At 42.1% G+C, this 19,309-nt stretch overlaps 1 protein-coding gene across 4 annotated transcripts; it reads left to right on the top strand.

Moving 5' to 3' along the window:
- Window positions 1-732: 732 nt before the first annotated feature.
- LOC108156041 lies at window positions 733-19,265 on the top strand. Of its 4 annotated transcripts, none has more exons than XM_017287307.2 (7): window positions 733-932; window positions 994-1,093; window positions 6,178-6,576; window positions 6,653-6,738; window positions 7,018-7,101; window positions 7,742-7,992; window positions 8,064-8,391. In XM_017287307.2, exons 3-7 carry the CDS (start codon window positions 6,180-6,182, stop codon window positions 8,188-8,190), a joined length of 945 nt encoding a protein of 314 aa, XP_017142796.1. In that variant the 5' UTR covers window positions 733-932; window positions 994-1,093; window positions 6,178-6,179; the 3' UTR covers window positions 8,191-8,391. The 4 variants fall into 4 exon arrangements, with proteins under 4 accessions (XP_017142796.1, XP_017142795.1, XP_017142797.1 ...); XM_017287306.2 differs by having other exon boundaries at window positions 6,175-6,576; XM_017287308.2 differs by lacking the exon at window positions 7,018-7,101 and having other exon boundaries at window positions 6,175-6,576.
- Window positions 19,266-19,309: the final 44 nt, after the last annotated feature.

The following is a 19,309-nucleotide window of genomic DNA, read 5'->3' as shown; positions in this document are numbered from 1 at the left end:
CTGGCAGACATCCTTGGCAAACTTTTGCTTCAACGGCTTAACTTTTTTGCACGTGTAGCTGGGCAGCAGGAGCATGAGGATGTGGATAAGAAGTAGTCAGACCCTGCCAATATACACTTTTAGTTAAATTCAAAAAATAAAAGAATCTTTTGTTCTTTGGAAATCCCTTAAAATGTTTTTTCAGCCCCTTTTTAGACGGCAAGGAACTTTCCTCATTTGCGGGAGAATTGAGTGGGTCTGGGACTTAACTTTGTGTGGAGATTAAAGGCCGGTTTAAGCTTAATAAAACACACCTTTAATGACGCACCTATCAGTCGTCCTAGTCAAGGTCTAGGGAGAACAAAAGTACCGCACCCACAATAAAGGTAGATAATCAATCAGCCAGAGATATGCAAATGATGTGGAAAACCTTGACGAAAGATCGCCCAGGTAGACCGCAACAGAAACCGTTTAAACCGACAAAATGCACCAGACAACAATGGGCCATAAACGCATTAACAGTAATGGCAAACAAAAAGAGGGGCAGAGCCAGAAGATCAACCAGAAGACAGATCATGTCACACCTGCGCACGAGTGACTAGCAACGTGTTGGACCTCGAGCGTCCAACGCGCTCCTACCTGTGTGCAGGTGAGCGACCCAACATGTTCGCTTGCATTTCTTCGTTTTCCAGTTCCATCGCGCAGCCCCCTGAAAATGGGTCAGGCTATATAAACGCAAGTTCAAGGCGATCGCCGTTTCAGACAACTTCAGCAGCCGACGCAGCAACACCACAAAACCACCAGCAATAGCACCACCTTAAGCGGCAACAGAGCTTAAGAGCCTCCATCGCGAAGTGAAATCCGAAGTCTCTCGAAGTGGGATCGAAGTAAACGAAAGTTGGTATCGATCGACAAAATATATAGAGAGAGAAATTTTCCAGTGCAATTTTTGGGTGAATTTTTAAGTGAATTGTGTGCTTGACAATCGCGTGCTGAAATTTTTCGTTTTTCCAGTGCCAACGAGCCAAAACTACACTCCCCTAAAGGTGTAATTAAAATTTTGCTTAATTGTTTTGAGTTCAGCCAGCTGAAAGACAGCGGTATTAACAGACAGGTGAGAGAAATTTTTTTACAACAGCGCAAAAAAATGTCCGACTAAACCAGTTTTTAATGGAACTGTGAAAATTGAAATGGTTTAATTCAGAGACATTCCATTCAAGATTTCAATTATTTGTTCAATTTAATGAAAGCGATTTTAAATGGTGAAAATTATAATTTAATCTATGAGCTATTTTGGGAGTTTACTAAATTTCAAGATACATATTTCATCATTTGTATATGTCATCTTCGGTAAAAGTTTGCGGATATAGTGGGGTGTTTTTAATCATGAAACAAATATTTTGGAATGTTGTATTTCTTGGAGATTTGTATGACTAATTTATGATGTAGTATTACATTGGATAAAATATGTTTAATGTGAGATCGAATTTTAATTACTGTTGTTTCCGGTCCATTTCTTTCGATTCCGACATCTATTGGGGATCCGTACTTTAATTTACATACCACTAATATGATTATGGATCTGCTAAAGACTAAAACATACTTGGAATTATTTTCCTTAAATCTATCTAAATTCTGAACAGTTTATAATACTAAATAGTTTCGTTAAATGATTTATCATGGATATGCTACGACTACTTTCCGCTTAAGAGCTCTGCAATTTATGTAAAGGACCACATTTAAATTTTATAAAATATTATGCGACTATGACTAAAGATTCTTTAGATTAGTGACGCGCACTTTCCCTTTGAAGCACTGCACTCAATAATCTCCACCAAGATCACCTGATAGACTTCTTATTTCGCAGCTTAAGCCATATCGTCTTTAAGCTCGATCCACACAACCAATTGATTAGCACTGTGTCTACCCCAGGGCCATAGTCCACAGCCTAAAGCCAGAACCAGAACCAAAACCTCAGCAGTAGAAAGTTATTTACAATTGATTGAATGCCACAGTTCTGTCCCGTCGTCGTGCCATGCGTTTTGTTTGTCCAACAAATTGGGGCTTTATGGCAACAGCCAAATATTTGGGTCAGGCCTAAAGAAATAACAGAACTTGAAGCATAAATAAGCAACAAAAATGAGCCGGAGAAGGGGCGAGAGCGAGAGAGGAGAGAATTTCTGTTAAACGAGTTAACAACTTTGCATGAAAAAGCAAACAGAAACCCATCGACTGGACCTAGCGTGGAACATGTCAAAAGAAAGAGAGTGGGGGGGCGGCGGCATGTGGTAAGCAGAGACGCGTATGTGTGGTGCGGGTCGATGCGGTGTAAGGTGGGGGACACTACCAGCCGGGCACGCACTCTTGGCCAAGAGGCAACAGACCCGGCTACGTATGGAAATGTGCACTGAGCCCAGGTTCTTTGGAAAGCAAACCGATGTGAAGCAAACCTCCAATGTGCAGTGCTGACGCCGACGATGATGATGGCCCCCCACTGACCCAATTGGGCGCCTGTCGCCCGTCTGTCCACCTTTCCAAAGAATTTTCGTTTTCTGGCCCCCTCTTTTGGCGCTCTCAACTCTCCTTTTGTGGAGGAGGCCTTGCGGCCGTTTTGTCTGTGGCCTTGATTCCATGTGCTCTTCACTCTCCTGCTCTTTCTCTCAGAGTTTCTGCTGTCTCTGCTGGCCAATTAATGCCTGTCTTTTTGACAAGTCTTTTGGGCCAATTTCCTATACAGAATATATATTTATTTTATTTATTTAATTGCCTGTAAAAGGTCACGTTTGTCTGCCATTTGCTTACCAGTTTGCTTGGCATTCAACCCATTTTCTGATTTTCTGCTGCCGGCCCTTTATTTATTTCTTATCGTCTCGTCTTCTACCTTGAAGCAAGTTATTTTATTTTATTTAACTTCTTCTTTTTTTTGCGTTGGTAACTTTCATTCATTTATCGGTTTGTTGTTGGTTTTTGGTTTCTTTTGGCATTTTGCGGTTGTAGTTGTTGGTTTTGCTGACTGGCTGGCTGGCTGGCTGGCTGTTCGGTTGTCAAGTAGAGTGAGGTGAAAGTTTTTGCTTTGAAGCTGTTAAGTTGCCTTTGGAGTCGAGTTAAATTGAATTTGTTTTCGTTGATTGCACTCTGAGAGAATGCCTTGAACCTTGAGGGGGATATGTTATCTGGCAGTGTGGTTAAAACTAAGGCAAAAAACATTGCCTTTCTTTGACACTGCTATGACTTTCAGGTTGCTATGACAGCCGCAATCTGTGTCTCAGCTGCACTGCAGCTGACTAATAACCATAATGGCAATGGCAATTGCAAGTGCAATTTGTTCTGCTTTCTTGCAGTCGCCAACTATATTTATCTGTTGGATTTGCAGACTGCATTTTGGGGTCAGTAAAAGTTGGAGACAAGTTTTAGTCAACTTTTCTGTGCCTGAAATCCCTTTGGGTATCATTTCTGTTTGCCGTCAGATTGCGTCACTTTGGAAATTTGTTACCAAATAATCGATATAACTGGTCAACACTCTTTACCCTCACGCACGAACTTTACAGACGAATTAAAATTCAGTACACTTCGTCAATCATTTGGCCAAATGCCAACAGTTAGCTAGCGGTTTTTCATTCGAGGTTGCTGACCAGCGATACAAAACGAAAGACTTAAGCCACAAACTGGCTAGAAAGCAGTGCATGCCAATTAAGGTTAAGTACGCCACACTGAACAATTGCTATTTATTTAAAATTGTTAGCCTCTTCTTGGTCAATAAACCTTGGCTCGGATTCTGGGCAAAAAGAAAGTGAAACCTGCATATTTTTGTGGAGGCTGCTCTGCTCAAGTTTCTCTGCGGCGCGGCGGTGGCCGGAAACCAGTCCATGACTGTCCAGAAATCTGGCTAACGCTCTTTTAGGTCTTCACTGAAGAGAATGAATGATTCACAAAAGAGCAGAGAGCACTGGGCATGAGCATGTATCTATTTATCTCTGCCTCTTTCTCTGTATCTGTGCTCACTTACCGCAAATCACGAACATTTTTACCGCTTTCTCATCTTTGACTTTGACCAGAAACCCGGTGGAGCATGCCTCGGCACGAGACCGCAAACGAAACTGAAAATAAATATCACATAAATTACAATGATATTTCTCATTTTACGAGTACGTCCAAAGAACTTGGTTATTGTTATACGCGTATATCTATTTACTCCCCCTCTTTATAACATTTCTCTCTTCCTCTCTCTCTCTCTCTCTCTCCCTCGTCCTCTGTGTGTTTTTGCGGTTTCTACACTTTCTAATTTGCGACTTTTGACCAACTGCAGCCGTGTAATTGCTGCTCTCTGTATTGAAATGGCGCTGTTGCTTTGGCGGCTTTTTATATAGATTTTAATTGCCATTTTTAGACAAACGATTTGGTGCTGCTGCTGGCCATGAAAGTAAGAGTTTCGTGTGAAGTTTCCAATTAATGTTTGCGTGTTTCTTTGACGTGAAAAATGAATAAACAGAAGTTGTGGTGGGAAAGGCGCAACGATTGGAGAGAATTATGTCACAGAAGATGGTTGTCATAAAGATGAGAGTTCTTTGAGTCAAGCCAGTAATTTTCCCATCACAATCACAATTTCCCCGGCATTTTACCATTTCTCTCTCGTATAATCAATGAAATTTCTCTGCCACATGCAGGTATCAAATCCTCAGCCATTAATTACCATTATCTTAACGACTCGATCACGCTTGCAGATCTCTGGAGCTGCAACTGGCTCTAACAGCTTTCTAAATTTACATGACCGCCGTAATTTCCACGGAACTGTGTCGAATTGTGTCACAAAACAATCAAATCTCGATTGGCATAACCGTGAGATGGGGCTTACTGCTGATGCTGTCTGATTAATGATCAGCCAATTTACATTTCAATGCAGTCTGACCCATTCTGGGAGCCTGTTCTCCGGCGGCCGGCAATTAAATGGAAATCAATGCAATCTCTGTTCTGCCATAGGCATTCCTCTAGACTCTAGACTCTCCACTCTAGAGATTCCCCACAACTCCACACACACTCGTTGGCTTTATTAATTGTAACGGTAGCCTGTTGCATGACATCTGAGCAAGAGAACCGCTAACTGGAACAGGTTCTTGCCACAGCAACAAAATAATATTAAAAAAGAAAAAAAAGAACTGATCGGGTCAGAAATAATGCGAAGATGAAAGAACTTCTCCCATTCACATCCCCATTCTAATTCGCTCGGATGAAGAGCTCAATTCTGGATGGTTCCCAATGCTCCTAATACCATGCAAAACTGAAACTGTGATGATCGCATTGAGGAAGTCTCTGCTAATTGCTCTTACTTGGCACCTCAGCTGTGCGCCCCACCTGTGGCTGCTTTCTATGTTTCTCAACTTGGGTAATTTCCCTGCCGCTTCTGCCACAGAAACCACTGCATGGGCATGGGTATGGCATGGCCATGGGTATGGGTATGGGTATGGCTATGGGATGGGATGGGATGGGATGGGTGAACAGGTTCAGTTTGACCGACACCTTAATTGGGAGCAGTTAGACTAGTTTCTAGCTGTTTCGGAAGCAAACCTGGAGACGCTTTGGGTTTGGCTTCGGCTTGAGCTTTGGCGTTGGCTTTAATTACGCTCCACAACAACTTTCTTATCTGGTTTCCATGGAAATTGTAAAGTAATTTTTGCTCCATGAGAAATGGAAAATTTTTGACAATACCTGTGAGAAGCTTTTCTATTTTTTCCTTATGTTTTGGGTGCCAGTTAAAGAATATTTGAATGGAAATGAAATGCTGCACTACTAAGATGGGTTTCTTGCAAGACAATTCTTTATTTCAATGGGTGAAAGTGTAGTTCCAGAGAGGTATTTACAAGTATAAATGTTATTGTGTGAACTTTAATATCTAAATTCAAAAGTAAAAGAAAGAACTGACTTGTATGATGAATAATCTACAATTCCTACAATTGTTTACATTTTTGAAGACTTCAAATTATGACCAATATGTATGTACATACGTATGTAATACTCGTAGCATAACGAAATCAGGGCAAGCATGTGCCACTGAAAGGGGACGAACCTAATTTTAATGCCCGACTCGTGCGGCAGTTCAGGAAACTCATTCACACACAATTGGGCAATGTGAAAGTGTTATGCCAATTGCCGACATTGCCGTTCGATGAATTTCAAATTATTTTGCTCTGTCCTTTGCAGCAGTCATGTGGAATCAGAGTAAAGTGCACGCCTATCTGCTGCTCTCGATAGTGGCCAGCAATTGCCTGCTGACGACCTACGCCTTCCCGCAGCAGGAGGTCTACCAGAGACAGCACCAGTTAGCCCAATCCCCAGTCTATCGGGGGGAGGAGAGTGCCAGGAAGTTCGCGGTGAAGCCGAACGCCTCGAAGAAGGTAGCTCTGGATGACATCGAGGACGATCTGGAGAACAATCAGCTGCAGGAGACTGTGGGCGGTCCGGGCGGATTCACGTGGTCCAATATGCTGTCCACCGTGATGACCATGTTCTTCAACGGCGCCGTGAATGCCCCTTCGAAGTCCGACGATGTGGATTCCTCGGTTGGACTGGGTGGCAGTCCCTGGGCCAATGTGATCTCCATGGGTAAGTCTCACCCGATAGCAGTTCTTCGTCGGACTTCCCATGATTGATCCATATATATATATATGTATCTCTTCAGGTCTTCGCATCATCAACACTCTGTTGGGCGGTGGAGCCCCCAGTGATGGCATCGATAAGGTTGACAACGGCGGATCTCCCATGCAGGTAAATCGATCGATCCATTAGCCACATAACATGGTGTACACTTACTGATTGCTTTTGTGCCACTTTTGTTTTGCTTTTATCGTAATACGTTGATTATTCGTTGATCTTTGGATCGTTCATTGTTTCGTTTTACATACATACATACATACATATATCTAAAATCTTAAATTTATACTGATTCTGGGTGTTTGGCTCTTCTTATTCTTTCGATTATGTTCGTTTCCCGCATACCGCCTACCTCCTCTACCTGTACCTCTTCCTCTCTAATAAATCGCACAGGGCGTATTGGTGGCTGTGATGTCTGCCGTTTTGGGCTCCAGAGACCCCGATCAAGTCAACTCGATGGCCAAGCAAGCTGGCGAGGTAAACATCTTTATTGCTTTCACAAAACATACGACAAAATCAAGAAACACTAGGTAACAAGATCGGGGAGGGGATTGCAGGGGAGGATTTCAATAAATTTGAAGATATGTTACAAGATATTGTCCTAAAGCTTCCAGATGGTTTACTGGAGAATTTTCAATAGGATTGTAGGTATATTCCTAATTATAAATCATTTAGATTTAAGTCGAAATGCTTCAGGGAAAATTGGGAGGCTTTGAAGTGAAATCTTCTAAGAATAGGAATATTTATGAATTATTTTTAATCAAAATTATGAATTAAATCAGTCTAAGATCAAAAGTTACCTTCCTTTAACTCACGCCCGAATCTTGTTGCCTAGTGCTGAGAATGTAAATGTTTTATATGCACATACACACACACACACAGACCACACTCTTACACCAAACACTTACACATACACCGCCACACGCACACACTCACACTACAAACACTCACACGCACACACACACCTTTTAGAATTGGCACAAGCAAATGCAAGACTAATTGACTAATGCTTCCTCTGCCCCGTTCCCGTCCCCGTCCCCGTCCCCAACCAAAACATAAACACACACACACACTCCACACACACGCCTTCCACTGAACAATGCTCCCCCTTCCACAGTTCATTCAGATCGTGATGAATCTGCTGGACGCCCTGAAGACCTCCTTCTCGCACCGCTCCCTCACTGCCCGCTCCCTGGGCAAACGTGACTCGGTGAGCGACGCCGTCGTCGCGGGCATCTCCCTGATGAAGGGCTACGTCCGCACCTACCGCAACTCAGAGGACAAGTGCACGCAGCGCTACATGTGCGATGCCAACACGGAGTGCGTGCGCGAGATTGGCGGCAGCAGCATCTTCTGCCAGCTGGGATCGTAAGTCACACGGCAGAAGAAAAACACCGCCCTGAGATATTTTTTAATCACAACTCTCTGCCCCTTTTTAGTTACGCCACCAGCTATGTGCTCGGACGCAGCAGTGGCGGCAGCTTCGAGGAGCTGTACGACGCTGGTCGCCGAGGGCGCTCCGGATTTGACTGCCGCCAGATGTATCTGGAGTGCAATGAGGTCTAGATCTCACTAGACCGGGGGGCTAGTGGCTCACTAAACTTCCTTAGTGCTAACGACTGGACTTTTCTCTTAAATAATTTAAATTAATTTATGTACTTCCATTTAGACCTTAGCTATTTATATTATTTATTTACAAAAATTCTGTATTTATTTGCGTTTCTGACAAAAACAACAATCCTTACAAAATAAATGCATTGAAAGACATTGGTGCTTTTTCAGAATAAACGGTGAAACAAATTTGAACTTACGTTTCGCGCTCAAAACTAGAAACAGTTCTTGTTCCAACAGTCTGGCAGCACTGTTTATTCAAAAATTGCACCACTTGGATTTACTTTGTAAAAGCAGTGTACCTAAGCAGTCCAGCAAAGCAGTACTCATTTCAAGCGGTGCAACTAGTTGAAAGCAGTTCACTAAAGCAGTGCTTAACGTAATTTTGAATCAGAATTTATGTCTAAGTACGCGTACGTCACGTGGCCTTAAAGGTATACTTTCACAGGTGAAACTTTGCAGCTAAATATGCTGTTTGTAAATTTGCCTTATAGCTCCATGTTTCCTGTTTATTTAACAAGAATAATTATTGCGATATCTTTCACCAGTTCAGCGCCAAAATGCTTCAAGTTTCGTAATGCCCCTAATGAGTCTGTGTCTGACTAATAAATTGTATCAAAATAAATTCTCAACTTTATACAACTGTTTCTATTTACAGCAAATATATAAAATAATTTGTTTCTCCAATTTACGAATATATCAAAGACAGTCATCAAAATATGCAGTTTTCAGGCAACTTCTTGGCCATAAACACCCAAAGACAGGGTGGCCCCCATGTTTTGTCTTTGCTGGTGCAATAATTTAAAAACTGAGCCAAAGCAAGAAGGTGTGTCTACTCCACTTAACATCCATCCACCCATCGTCGCCTTGACAGCAAAGTTACCGCCTCTTTGGAGTTTCTTTGATGCAACTTGCTGCCGTCTCGGTCTCGGTCGTTGTCCTGGTTTTTATTGCTTATCAACATTCAGCAGCAGACATAAGTGACAGCCCCAAGAGATGGCCAGGGATAGAAGTCCTTGTGGCAAGAGAAAGTTTTACAAAAAAACATTAATTCACATACCTGGGTGCACACGGCAGCTTCTTTGGAGTAGGCCATTTTCGGGGGGAAGACAAGCAGGAAAACTTACCAGGCCAAAGGCAAGGAACTTGTCTTGTCTCTGGGCCACTGCGCAGCTGCAGCCGTTCACAAAGTTTCTGCAATTTTGATAAATGCCAAGGCACAGCTGAGATTTATGGGACAGCCGGCAACGCCGACGCAAAGAAAATGTGCACCAGGCAATTGGAATATACGGAAACTTAACTAAACTCCGAAGGCATATCTTCCAGTGGATGAGTTTAAGTGTGTGAGTTTGTGTGTGAGTTTGTGTGTGGGTGACAGAACAGAGAGCCTAACCCACATTTAATGGGCGGAGATGGCAACATTTTGTCCAATGCAACAGCAGCAGCAGAGGCAGCAGCAGTGGCAGCCTCCAAAGTTATGATTAATTTGTGCGGCCAAGTTTTTGCTACTGCTGGGGAGTCTCCTGCTGCAGCCCACCAAAAAAAGTTGTTCCATCTACAGAATTGTTTGTTTCCACTATCTGCAGGAGCAGCGGCAGCAATAGAGGCTGCAGCTGCAACAGCAGGAGCCTTCTGTCCGTAATTAAAGGCGCTTTCGACCAAATGGCAACCGGCGCTGGCGCTGGCACTGGCACTGGCATTGGCTGGCGATGCATCGCTTAAAATTCCATTTAATTACGTTGAGTGTTGAATGTCTTTAGTGCGCTAATTAGAACTGCGCGCAAAACTTTTCTCGGACACCAAATGTACTCCCAGACAGCCGCCCCACGAAGCGCCTTGGCTGTCTCGCAGCAAAACTCTGAAAATGAAACAATCGAATTTGGACAACGATCTAATTTGCACCAGAAGTAGCAGAGCTAACAGCTGCAACAGGAGGAGTGCCGTGGCAGCATCTGAAGTCCATGCTCGAGCATGAGTTTGACATTTTTGTCAGACTGCTTAAATTGTTTTTCGCAGATTATAATTTACTTCTTGTCTGGGAAACAAATTAAGTCTGCCCGCCCGGATCTGGGTGGTTTTTAATGAAATTTCAAAGTGTTGCTGATGGCTAATTGTTCTTGGTAGAAATTAAATGAAATTAATAGGAACTTTCAAAAGAGTTTAACAGGATAAGTAAACGTAAGTTCTTTGATTTGTTAACGTTCTTGGTAACCATTTCTATGAGGATTTATACAGATATTCAAATGATTGAGTTAATTATAGATCCATTGAGAAAAGAATTGATTTATTACAGAGCGGATTGTTGATGACAGCTCCATTTCCATATGAGTTGAACTGAAATGTGAGCAGCATTCAACAATTGTTCAATCGTTTTTATATTAAAATAAAAATACGGTTAAATCTGTAAATTGAATAAACATTTTCAATAAAATTGTCATTTCTGCTCGCTGCTATTATATATTCATATATCGTGCATATACAATGCATATCATGCAAGCCAATAAAAATTAAAGTACACGCATTTCTGTTGCCATAATTTCTGTTTGAAAACAATTAATTTTCTTCTTTGAGCTGTAATTAAATCCGGTATCAAACGTATCAAATATTATTCAATAGCAAGCTAACAATGGATTTTATCGAAATTGCATTTTTAAATGTACATAAATGCTCATATCTTTTGGAAAATTTAATATCATTTGTGTCCAAAAAACAAGTTGAAGGTGTTCCCTTAATCACAGAAAGAGACATGGAAGCCAGATAAGTTTTTTATCAACCTTATTTCCTACACTTCTTGTCCGAGCTGTCAAAATAGGTTCAGCATTTCGAGTCAGAAGAGAAGGGATCTGTGACACACAAATGTAGGAAACTTTTGCCCGACATTAGCACTCTGACACGAGCCGAAAAAAAACTACTGCATATTTATGGTAAATCCATGGGGAAAACGGAAAACCTAACCGCAAATCAACAGAGAAGCACACATTCGCACACGTACAGTCAGCAGGTACATAAATGTCCATCAAAGTCGCTGGCAATTATTTTGATATTTGCACAAGCATTTTTTGATTTGATTTCCTTGTTGGCTTTGTCCAAATCAATTTATTTGAGCGGCCAAAAGTGAGAAAATCTGTCTGATAACCTCAATTTAAGAATAAAAGCTGTAAAAATCAGTAAAAATCCCACCGACAAACAGTAAAATGGCTAAAGCCCGGGAAAAAAAGAACAGGTGAATATAAATTTTTGCAAAAATGGTGTCGCCTTAGGCGTCTGGTACAAAAATTGACCTATTGAAAAATTTAATGTTTGCATACAACAATTTCCTGCAGACAGAAATAACAATGACAACAATGAGGCTGACAACGAACCTGAACGTGAACGTGAACGGGAACGTGAATGAATGTTCTGCTGATGCTGACAACTACAACAAACCTTTAGGGCTGTAAAAATTGGTAGAAAATGAAACCCGAAAACAAACCACAGGCCAGGGCAGGGCGACCAGGACATCCAGGACGAGTGGGGGACAGGACACAACGCCGGAGGCGGTCGCTGTACCACGGGAAGCCACGCGGGTAGTTAAATCGATACACTGGGCGTATAAGCGAAACAAAACCAATACCAAAAGGCGACACACTGCCGGAATTTGCATTTGGCTTCTACCTCACCCCTGCCCCCCGCCAACAGCACCACCACACTCCACTCCAATACTGACACGCTGCGGGCCCTCCGGCAATGTGTGTGGGGCATGTCAGTGGTTGTCACCATCAGCATCAGCATCACCAGATCCACAGGCAGAGCCAGCACCAGGGCCAGAGACAGGAACCAGGGATATGGCCTAACTCTGCCCTGCTGCTCTGTGCTGCTGTCAGCGTCGACGATATTGGCTTTTTTCGGGATTCTCCCCCCGTGACAACAGTGCGGGCGAACCGGCGGCTGGGTGTCACTCTGGAAAAATCACAAGGCGCCCGGCATCCAGTAAACGCATTCTATGCCAGCTTTTCACCCCATGGCCCACGGACCAATTCCAATTTTTGAGCTGGCCTGGCAGGTCCGCTGACGACGACACCGTGTCTTATATCACATGTAAAATGAGTTTTCTTTTCGGTCTCCCAAATGTTTATGGTTCGCTTTATTTTTTCATGAGACATCATGGCCCAGGCGCGCCCTAACAAACAATCAACCGAAAACCATTAAAAAATCAGGTCATTTTATGCTGGTGAATTTTCATAAATTTCTGAACAATATTCTGCCATATTTGACGTCACTGTGGGGCTGCCGCCATCGAGTTTTTGTTTCAGGGTTTGACAGGCGATTTTGCGTTCAGTTCGGACAAGTTGGAATTGCTCAAATTTGCGAAAGCATTTTCGAAAAAAGTTCGACCCTACAGAATGTGGTTTCAAGTGGAACTTATTCGCATTCATTGTGGGCACAACTTTTTGCACTCTTTCGACTTGTGTGAAATATATTGAATTATTAACGGCGAAAAAAGGTGGAAATATTTAAACGAAATAACCGATTTTTGGCAGCTGTCCATCCATTCTTCCATACATCCAGCCTCCGGCTATTTTGGTGGTTTCCTTTTTGCGTTTGGGGGCGGGAAAATATCACAAAAACCATTTGGCTACAAACTACATTCCGGTGGAGAGGTGGAGGGGAAGCCTGGTTATAGGTTTCTTCGCCTTATCGACTCCATTGGCAGAGCCTTTGCTCTCCTTCTCCTGCCGTCGCTGGTTGATGTAAACAAGCTGTCAAAGCTGCCGAGAATCGATTTGATTTCCTCAGTAATGGTTCCTCCGGCTTCCCTACACAACTTTGGGGCCAACTGTTTTTGTGGTCAAGAGTTTTGTGAAAATATTTATAGAAATTATGTTGAGGAATAAAGTACAAGGGCAGATATATAAATATGTTGAAAGGTAGTCGAGAATAGTCCCTAAGAAGTTAAGTATTGTAATACTTTTCCTACTCACTGTATAGGAGGTATTAACCTGTTTAAAAGGTCACCATTTTGTATCTACAAAATGTTTAAGTGCTTTTCTTGCAAACCTTCTTTAAATATATGCCATTAGTGCTCTGTTTGTTGTTTCTTTTTCTCAAACTAAACAGCGATAACTCTAAAAGTACTTAATTTTGTTTCCTAACATTTAAAATGTAATTGAAGTTCAATCCTCTTTCAGTTAGAACAAAATCTGGCTTAAAGTTTGCCCACTCGATTGCCTCTATCCGGTTTAGCCTCACCCTTCGAAGCCTGAGGCCCGAGTGGAATTCGATTTGGCCACTTTAATTACGGCCGCGTAGGGCATTCAAACTTCCATTGGCCAGAGTCACATCCGCCGAGAGGAGATAAGTATTTTGCTGGTCCTACTATCGCTGTAGCGCTCCCCTCGTTCCACCCTTCCGCAGTTCGGACAGCTGGAAATTTGGGCAGAGCCCCATGTTAGTGATATTTTCCCATACATATACTCGTACTCGCACTCGTATATTTGTTGGTATTTCGGTTGCCTCTTGCTCCCGACACAAATTGCTTAAAGTGGAAAATTGCTGGCGCTGCATTTGTGTCCTGGATCCCCCAATCTGCCCCAGAGGATGGCGACTGGCGTTTTGGAGGATGAAGAGTGTGTGTGGTGCTGGACCCACGATTCGTTTTGGTTTGGTTTGGTGCCTGCATCTATGTATCTTTTATTGGTTCCTTCTATCTCTTCCGCACTTTCTCTCAACCTCAACCTCAGTCGCTGTTCGTTGCTTCCTTCCCAATCAAATCAATATTCGATTGATGCGAATGCTATTATCTTTTTATTATGAACATTTATTTGCCATTGACTGCTGCTCAATTTGCCAGATAATTTTCATGTTGCGCCCCCGACAAATTAGTTCCAGCCATTGACGACTAATTGATGAGGGTCCTCGGACCACTTGTCACCGCATCGATTTGCCATAATCTATCACACATCCTGAGCGATTGGTTAACTTTTTTGGGGGAAATATCAACCCTTTTGAGGCAAGTCCATCAACTGATTTCTTTATCGCCATCGATACGGCTCCAAGATGTTTTATGAGAAATAAATGCCTGCCGGCCTGCTTCATCAGCAGTTGCTACAAAGTACGGATCGCAATCTCATAAAGCCAATTCGAATATTTGCTTAAGAAAGCCATAAAAAAGGGCACAGGGATAAGCCATAAAACCATGTCTAGTGTGAGTACGGGGGATACTAAACATTTCCCTTCAAGCAACCTCTGACACTCACTGACACCCAAGGCCCCACCGATACTCGTAATAAATATGTTAGGCCATAAAAAAGTTGGCTTGGAGTTCGTTAAACCAATGCCCGTACTCCAAGCTAAATCCAAGTGTAAGCCAGGCCTGTTCGACTTTTTTAATTGTACTTGGGCCAATAATTTTCTATTGCTTTTTAAACGCTGCGCTACGTGAAGAAAATAAAACAATTGTCGGGGTCACCATGCCGGGGCGCCTTCCAGGCATCACCGAAAATTAAGCCAGTACCACAAACGGTGTAAACAACATATAATTTGATTGTTCCTTCGACAGGGTATGGTGAGCATTTTCTAATTAAAATTTGTACTGCAATTGCTTTAATTAAAGCCGCAAGGTGAGCGCCAAACTTTATGGCCAATACAAATTTTGGGCAGGATTTTGTGCTGGGTGCTGGAGCTACTCCAAATAACTTTTTGCCAGACAAACTTTACTTGGTAATTTATTGAGTTTGCATTCGAGGGCAGCTTTTAATTAGCAGAAGGACGAAAGATTCTCACACCAGGAAAAATCGAAGCTTAAGTAAATTGTCAACACCGACCGGAATCGGGACTATGCATTATGTAGCAACTTTTCGAAGAGGATTGGCTGAATGACCCAATCTCGGGAGCTAAAAACTTTTTATTTTGGCTCCCAGACAACACACTGAAAACAGGATGTGAACAAGGATTCTCTTTAAATATTCAGTATCTTTTGCTTTAGTACGAGTATACCTACTCTGGTTACTACTCTGGCTTCAGGCTATTTCCCATTTCAGTTGATGGGATTTTGGTGGAACTTGCATAAAAGTATTTGATTGAGGTAATTTTCTCTTGTTTTATTGACAGGAGATAAAGCAAAACTGACTGAAAACCTTTAAAAATCGTATATATGTATGTATTCATGTTTTCTCTGCTGTGTTAAATGCTTAATTAGCATAATGCAGTGTCTCTGTGGAGGGGCTTGTCAACTGACAGAACCTTTCTCTCAAACTCAAGACCCTTCCCCAATTAATTTATTACGAACTTCCCAAACGTCCTTCCCATCAGACTGCCTTCCCATTTATACTGTATCACACCTTCGATCTCCTGCAACTGCTCTTCCCTAAGCGACTTTACCACTTGCCGATGACGAAAGAAATTTGCTGTGAAGGCAAAACTTATTATTTTGCTCTTCAAGTTGGTCCTGGTTCTGGTTCTGGTTCTGGTTCTGTTCCCGGTCCTGGGTTATCTCCTGTCGAACATCATCATCAGCAGCAGCGTCAGGGGTATACGTATAGAAGCGGCATCATCAGCATCAGTGCCATCATCATAATTTGCTGGCTGCGCTTATCGAACGAACGCCAAAAAAGTTAAGAATAATGTACACTTCAACATTTGTGCCATAGTTTGAAAAGAAAAAAATTCTGCAAAAGATTGCGGAAGGCATTGGCTGAACCCGTGGCGGCAGAGGAAACAAAGGCCCAAGCCGAAAATAGCAAACATAACTTGTGGAAAGAATTTTAGGGGGCTTCATCTCATTCTTTTTTTGGGTTATGGTAGGTCTTCCATGTTCCTTTTGTTTGTCCTGCGAGTACGTACACAACGGCTTACACTACGCTGTGTGTGTGTGTTTGTACGAGCTGTGTAATGCAAATGAAATGAGTTTTTGTTCAGCGGTTCAGCGAGGTATTCATTAAAGTTCGCTGATTTGGGGCCCACAAATTGCACTCGCCGATGGCCAATGGCAGGCTCCACAGACTGCCAAATGTGCAAATATTTATAACTGCAAACAACAGTGGGGCAAATTCATCGGCTCTAATAGCCTGCTGCCAGTTGGAGGAACACAATGTGCGGTTGAACGACTCTACAGAGCAGTCGGCTCCCATGTGGAATGCTCTTTGCATGGGTGTCCCTATCCCCATCCGCACACCCATCATCATCATCATTTGATTCGATGCTTCCGCCTGCGTGATCCTGCTGCTGCTTCCACCCAAATGCAAATGTTGTTGATAATGATTTGCATTTACGCGCATTACAGCAAACACATTTCTGGGAGGCCGATGGTAAAGCCGCGCTGGACCCGTATCCAGGATGGGCCTAGTTCGGTTCGCAAATGCGAAATGATTGGGATTCTTTGGACAGAAATTTCTTTTGCAATGTAATTTATCTTCCTCAAATTGAACTGTTCCACAGATACATCGTCGATAAGAGCACACTGACGTTCATCTGAGGCCTTAAATATCCAGAAAAAGTGATTACCCTTAACTCCTCTCACAGCTAACTCCTCTTCAAGAATACCCAGCACATCTTCTGTTGACTCTAACAATTTTTGGTTCAATACAATTATCTAAAGATTTTTACTGATTTATTTACTTGGGATTTATTTACTTTATTTTGCAGAAGTTTAGGAGCTCCGCTTTCCCAAATTGTGGCTTATGAGGTTTGTCTTTTTAGTTGTTCTGTTTACAGAAATGCGATACCGCAAACACAACTCAGTTGGAGCTCAGTTTGCTCTGTCAAAAAGTAAGCCACGAGAAATACTTTCCCCGAACTCAAATGCTTCGGGGCAGTATGTTCCTAAAAAAAATATGTAGAAAAGATGGAAAAGTTCAAGCTGAATGACCCAAGTGCAAGGCAGAAGTAGTGGGATACTTTCAGACATCAAAGACATAAAACGCACTCACACTTTGCGAGAAGAGAAGGGGAAGGACCCTTTCCAAGAACAGAACAGGAGCTTAGTCCTTCAGGAGTGGAAAAAAAGGACGAACACACACTCTCCGAAAAGGAAAAGGAAGAAAAAGGAAACCTCCTCCATCAGGGAAAGTGAGAAAACGAAGAAAGACTGTCTCGCTGTTAACCCAATTAAAGGGGCGTGGGTCAGCATCAAGAACAGCAAAAATTGTTTCACGAGAAACGGTCAAGTCTGCGCCGGATGTCATTCGCTGCACTCGTCCCTGCTTTTCATGTAGTCTCGAGCCATTATGCCAAGGAAGCTGCCGCTGCCCCCTGGAGAAAGCGAGAGCAACAATAATAAGTACGTAAAAGTTATTTCGATTCTCTTTCGATCCGGTTCTCGGAACACTCTTTGAAAGCGAGTTACGGGAATATGGGGAATAAGATGGTGGCACGATTTAAAAGCCAATATTAAAAAGGAAATATTAAAGATTGTAGTATAAAATAATTATCAGAAATTGTATAGTATGATATCGCCTCAGCAGAGTATAAGGTTTTATCAAATTTCCTTCATTTTTTGACTTGAGATGACTTCAGTAATTCGATTGACTGAGAGGGAACGAATCAAATGAAAATTCAAATAAAAAAAGCCAAAGCCTGGAAAGGGAAGTGATGGCCGAGAAGCATTTTAACGGATATTGAATATATTTAGCGCAGAAAAAATACGAATAAATGTTAGATGAAACTGTCACGCTGCAAGTGTTCACTTGACTTTCACTTGCGCCATTTTGTTCGTTTTTCCATTTGCTGTTGCTTATCTTAAAGTTTTATTTTTTTGGTTCGTTGTTATTTTGTGTGTGTTTTTTTTTGTTGGATTTTATTTTTGCTCTGCTCGAGCGTAGAACGTTGAGCGCTGAGCAAGGACATTTCCAACTGGCTTCATCTTGTTTGACTTTTCCTGCCTTGACGGGGAGCTTGCTGAGTTGTTGGACTTAAGCCAGCAGCTCTCTTCCTCTCTCTCGCCTTTCGGGCCACCATTCCTTCCGAATGGCTGTCGTCGGGCGAGTCAGTCATCAGCATCAACATCAGCAGCAACATAGTGAAAAATATTTACTGCCTTTCATCCTACCATCTCACCATCTCTCTGGTTCTCTTACTGTTTCTTGTAAATTGCTTCGCTCACGTCCAACCAACACGATTTGCCTTCCATCTCCTCCTCATCCTCCTCCTCCACCTCCTTCGCCTTGACAGGACAACGACAAATTTTACGTGTTGTTTCTTATTTTTACTTCATACTTTTGTTGGTTTTATTTTTTGGTTTGTTGTTTTTTATGCCCATCTCTTGGTGGAGATGTGATTTCCGCTGCAATAAAATAGACTCTCTACCTTAAAGGCTTTATGGGCCCTGGAATTCGCCGGTTTATGGTTTCTGTTTCTGTTGTTTTTATGCACTCCACCATTCTCCATTCTCGTTTTGGCCAGGCTCTAAGTTTTTGGCTCATTTGTGTTTTCTTTTCGTCACTTTGATGTCCTGCGATGGGTCACAGTAGGAGTTAAAGTGGAGCCCAAATTACCATAAAATATTCAATTATTTATGCATATCGCAATTGGGGAAATACTTTGCTGGTCGCCCTCTTTTATTAGCCCTCTGTCAACTGAGGGTCAAGACGGTATTTCTTGGGCTATATTAAATCAGGGACTTGGGTTCCTTTTGGGTTTATTTTGTCAGTGGATTTTGTTAAGCTTTTGGATGGGGGTTTAGATATTTAAAGTTAAATTTAGAGAGACCTATAATGGTAGAAAGAGATTGCTCTTAATTTAATGAAATTATGAAGAAACGGACACTTTCTATTATGAAAGTTCATTTCAGCAATAAAGGAAGTTGATTTCCAAATAAATTTTAATGTGTAATCAGAGCACCAGCAAACAGACTTTAATGCCCAATACCTGTATATAAAAATATTTGTTTGAAACAAATTGATGGTAATAATAATTATATACACTAATTATATTTCAGCTAAAACCAATCAAACATTTCAGAGTTCAAACAAATTAAATGAAAAACTGTGAAAATTGTGACGCCCAAAGAGATAGAGCGATACGTATAGTCACATTGCCAGTGTTTGACACAATAGGTATGTATATTTATGAATATTTTAATCCACACAGCACTCAATTA

This window comes from Drosophila miranda, chromosome 2 (genome assembly GCF_003369915.1).
Source record: "Drosophila miranda strain MSH22 chromosome 2, D.miranda_PacBio2.1, whole genome shotgun sequence".
NCBI classification, from domain to species: domain Eukaryota; kingdom Metazoa; phylum Arthropoda; class Insecta; order Diptera; family Drosophilidae; genus Drosophila; species Drosophila miranda.
Note: the sequence above shows the minus strand (reverse complement) of the source record. Positions and strands in the feature narration are given on the sequence as shown.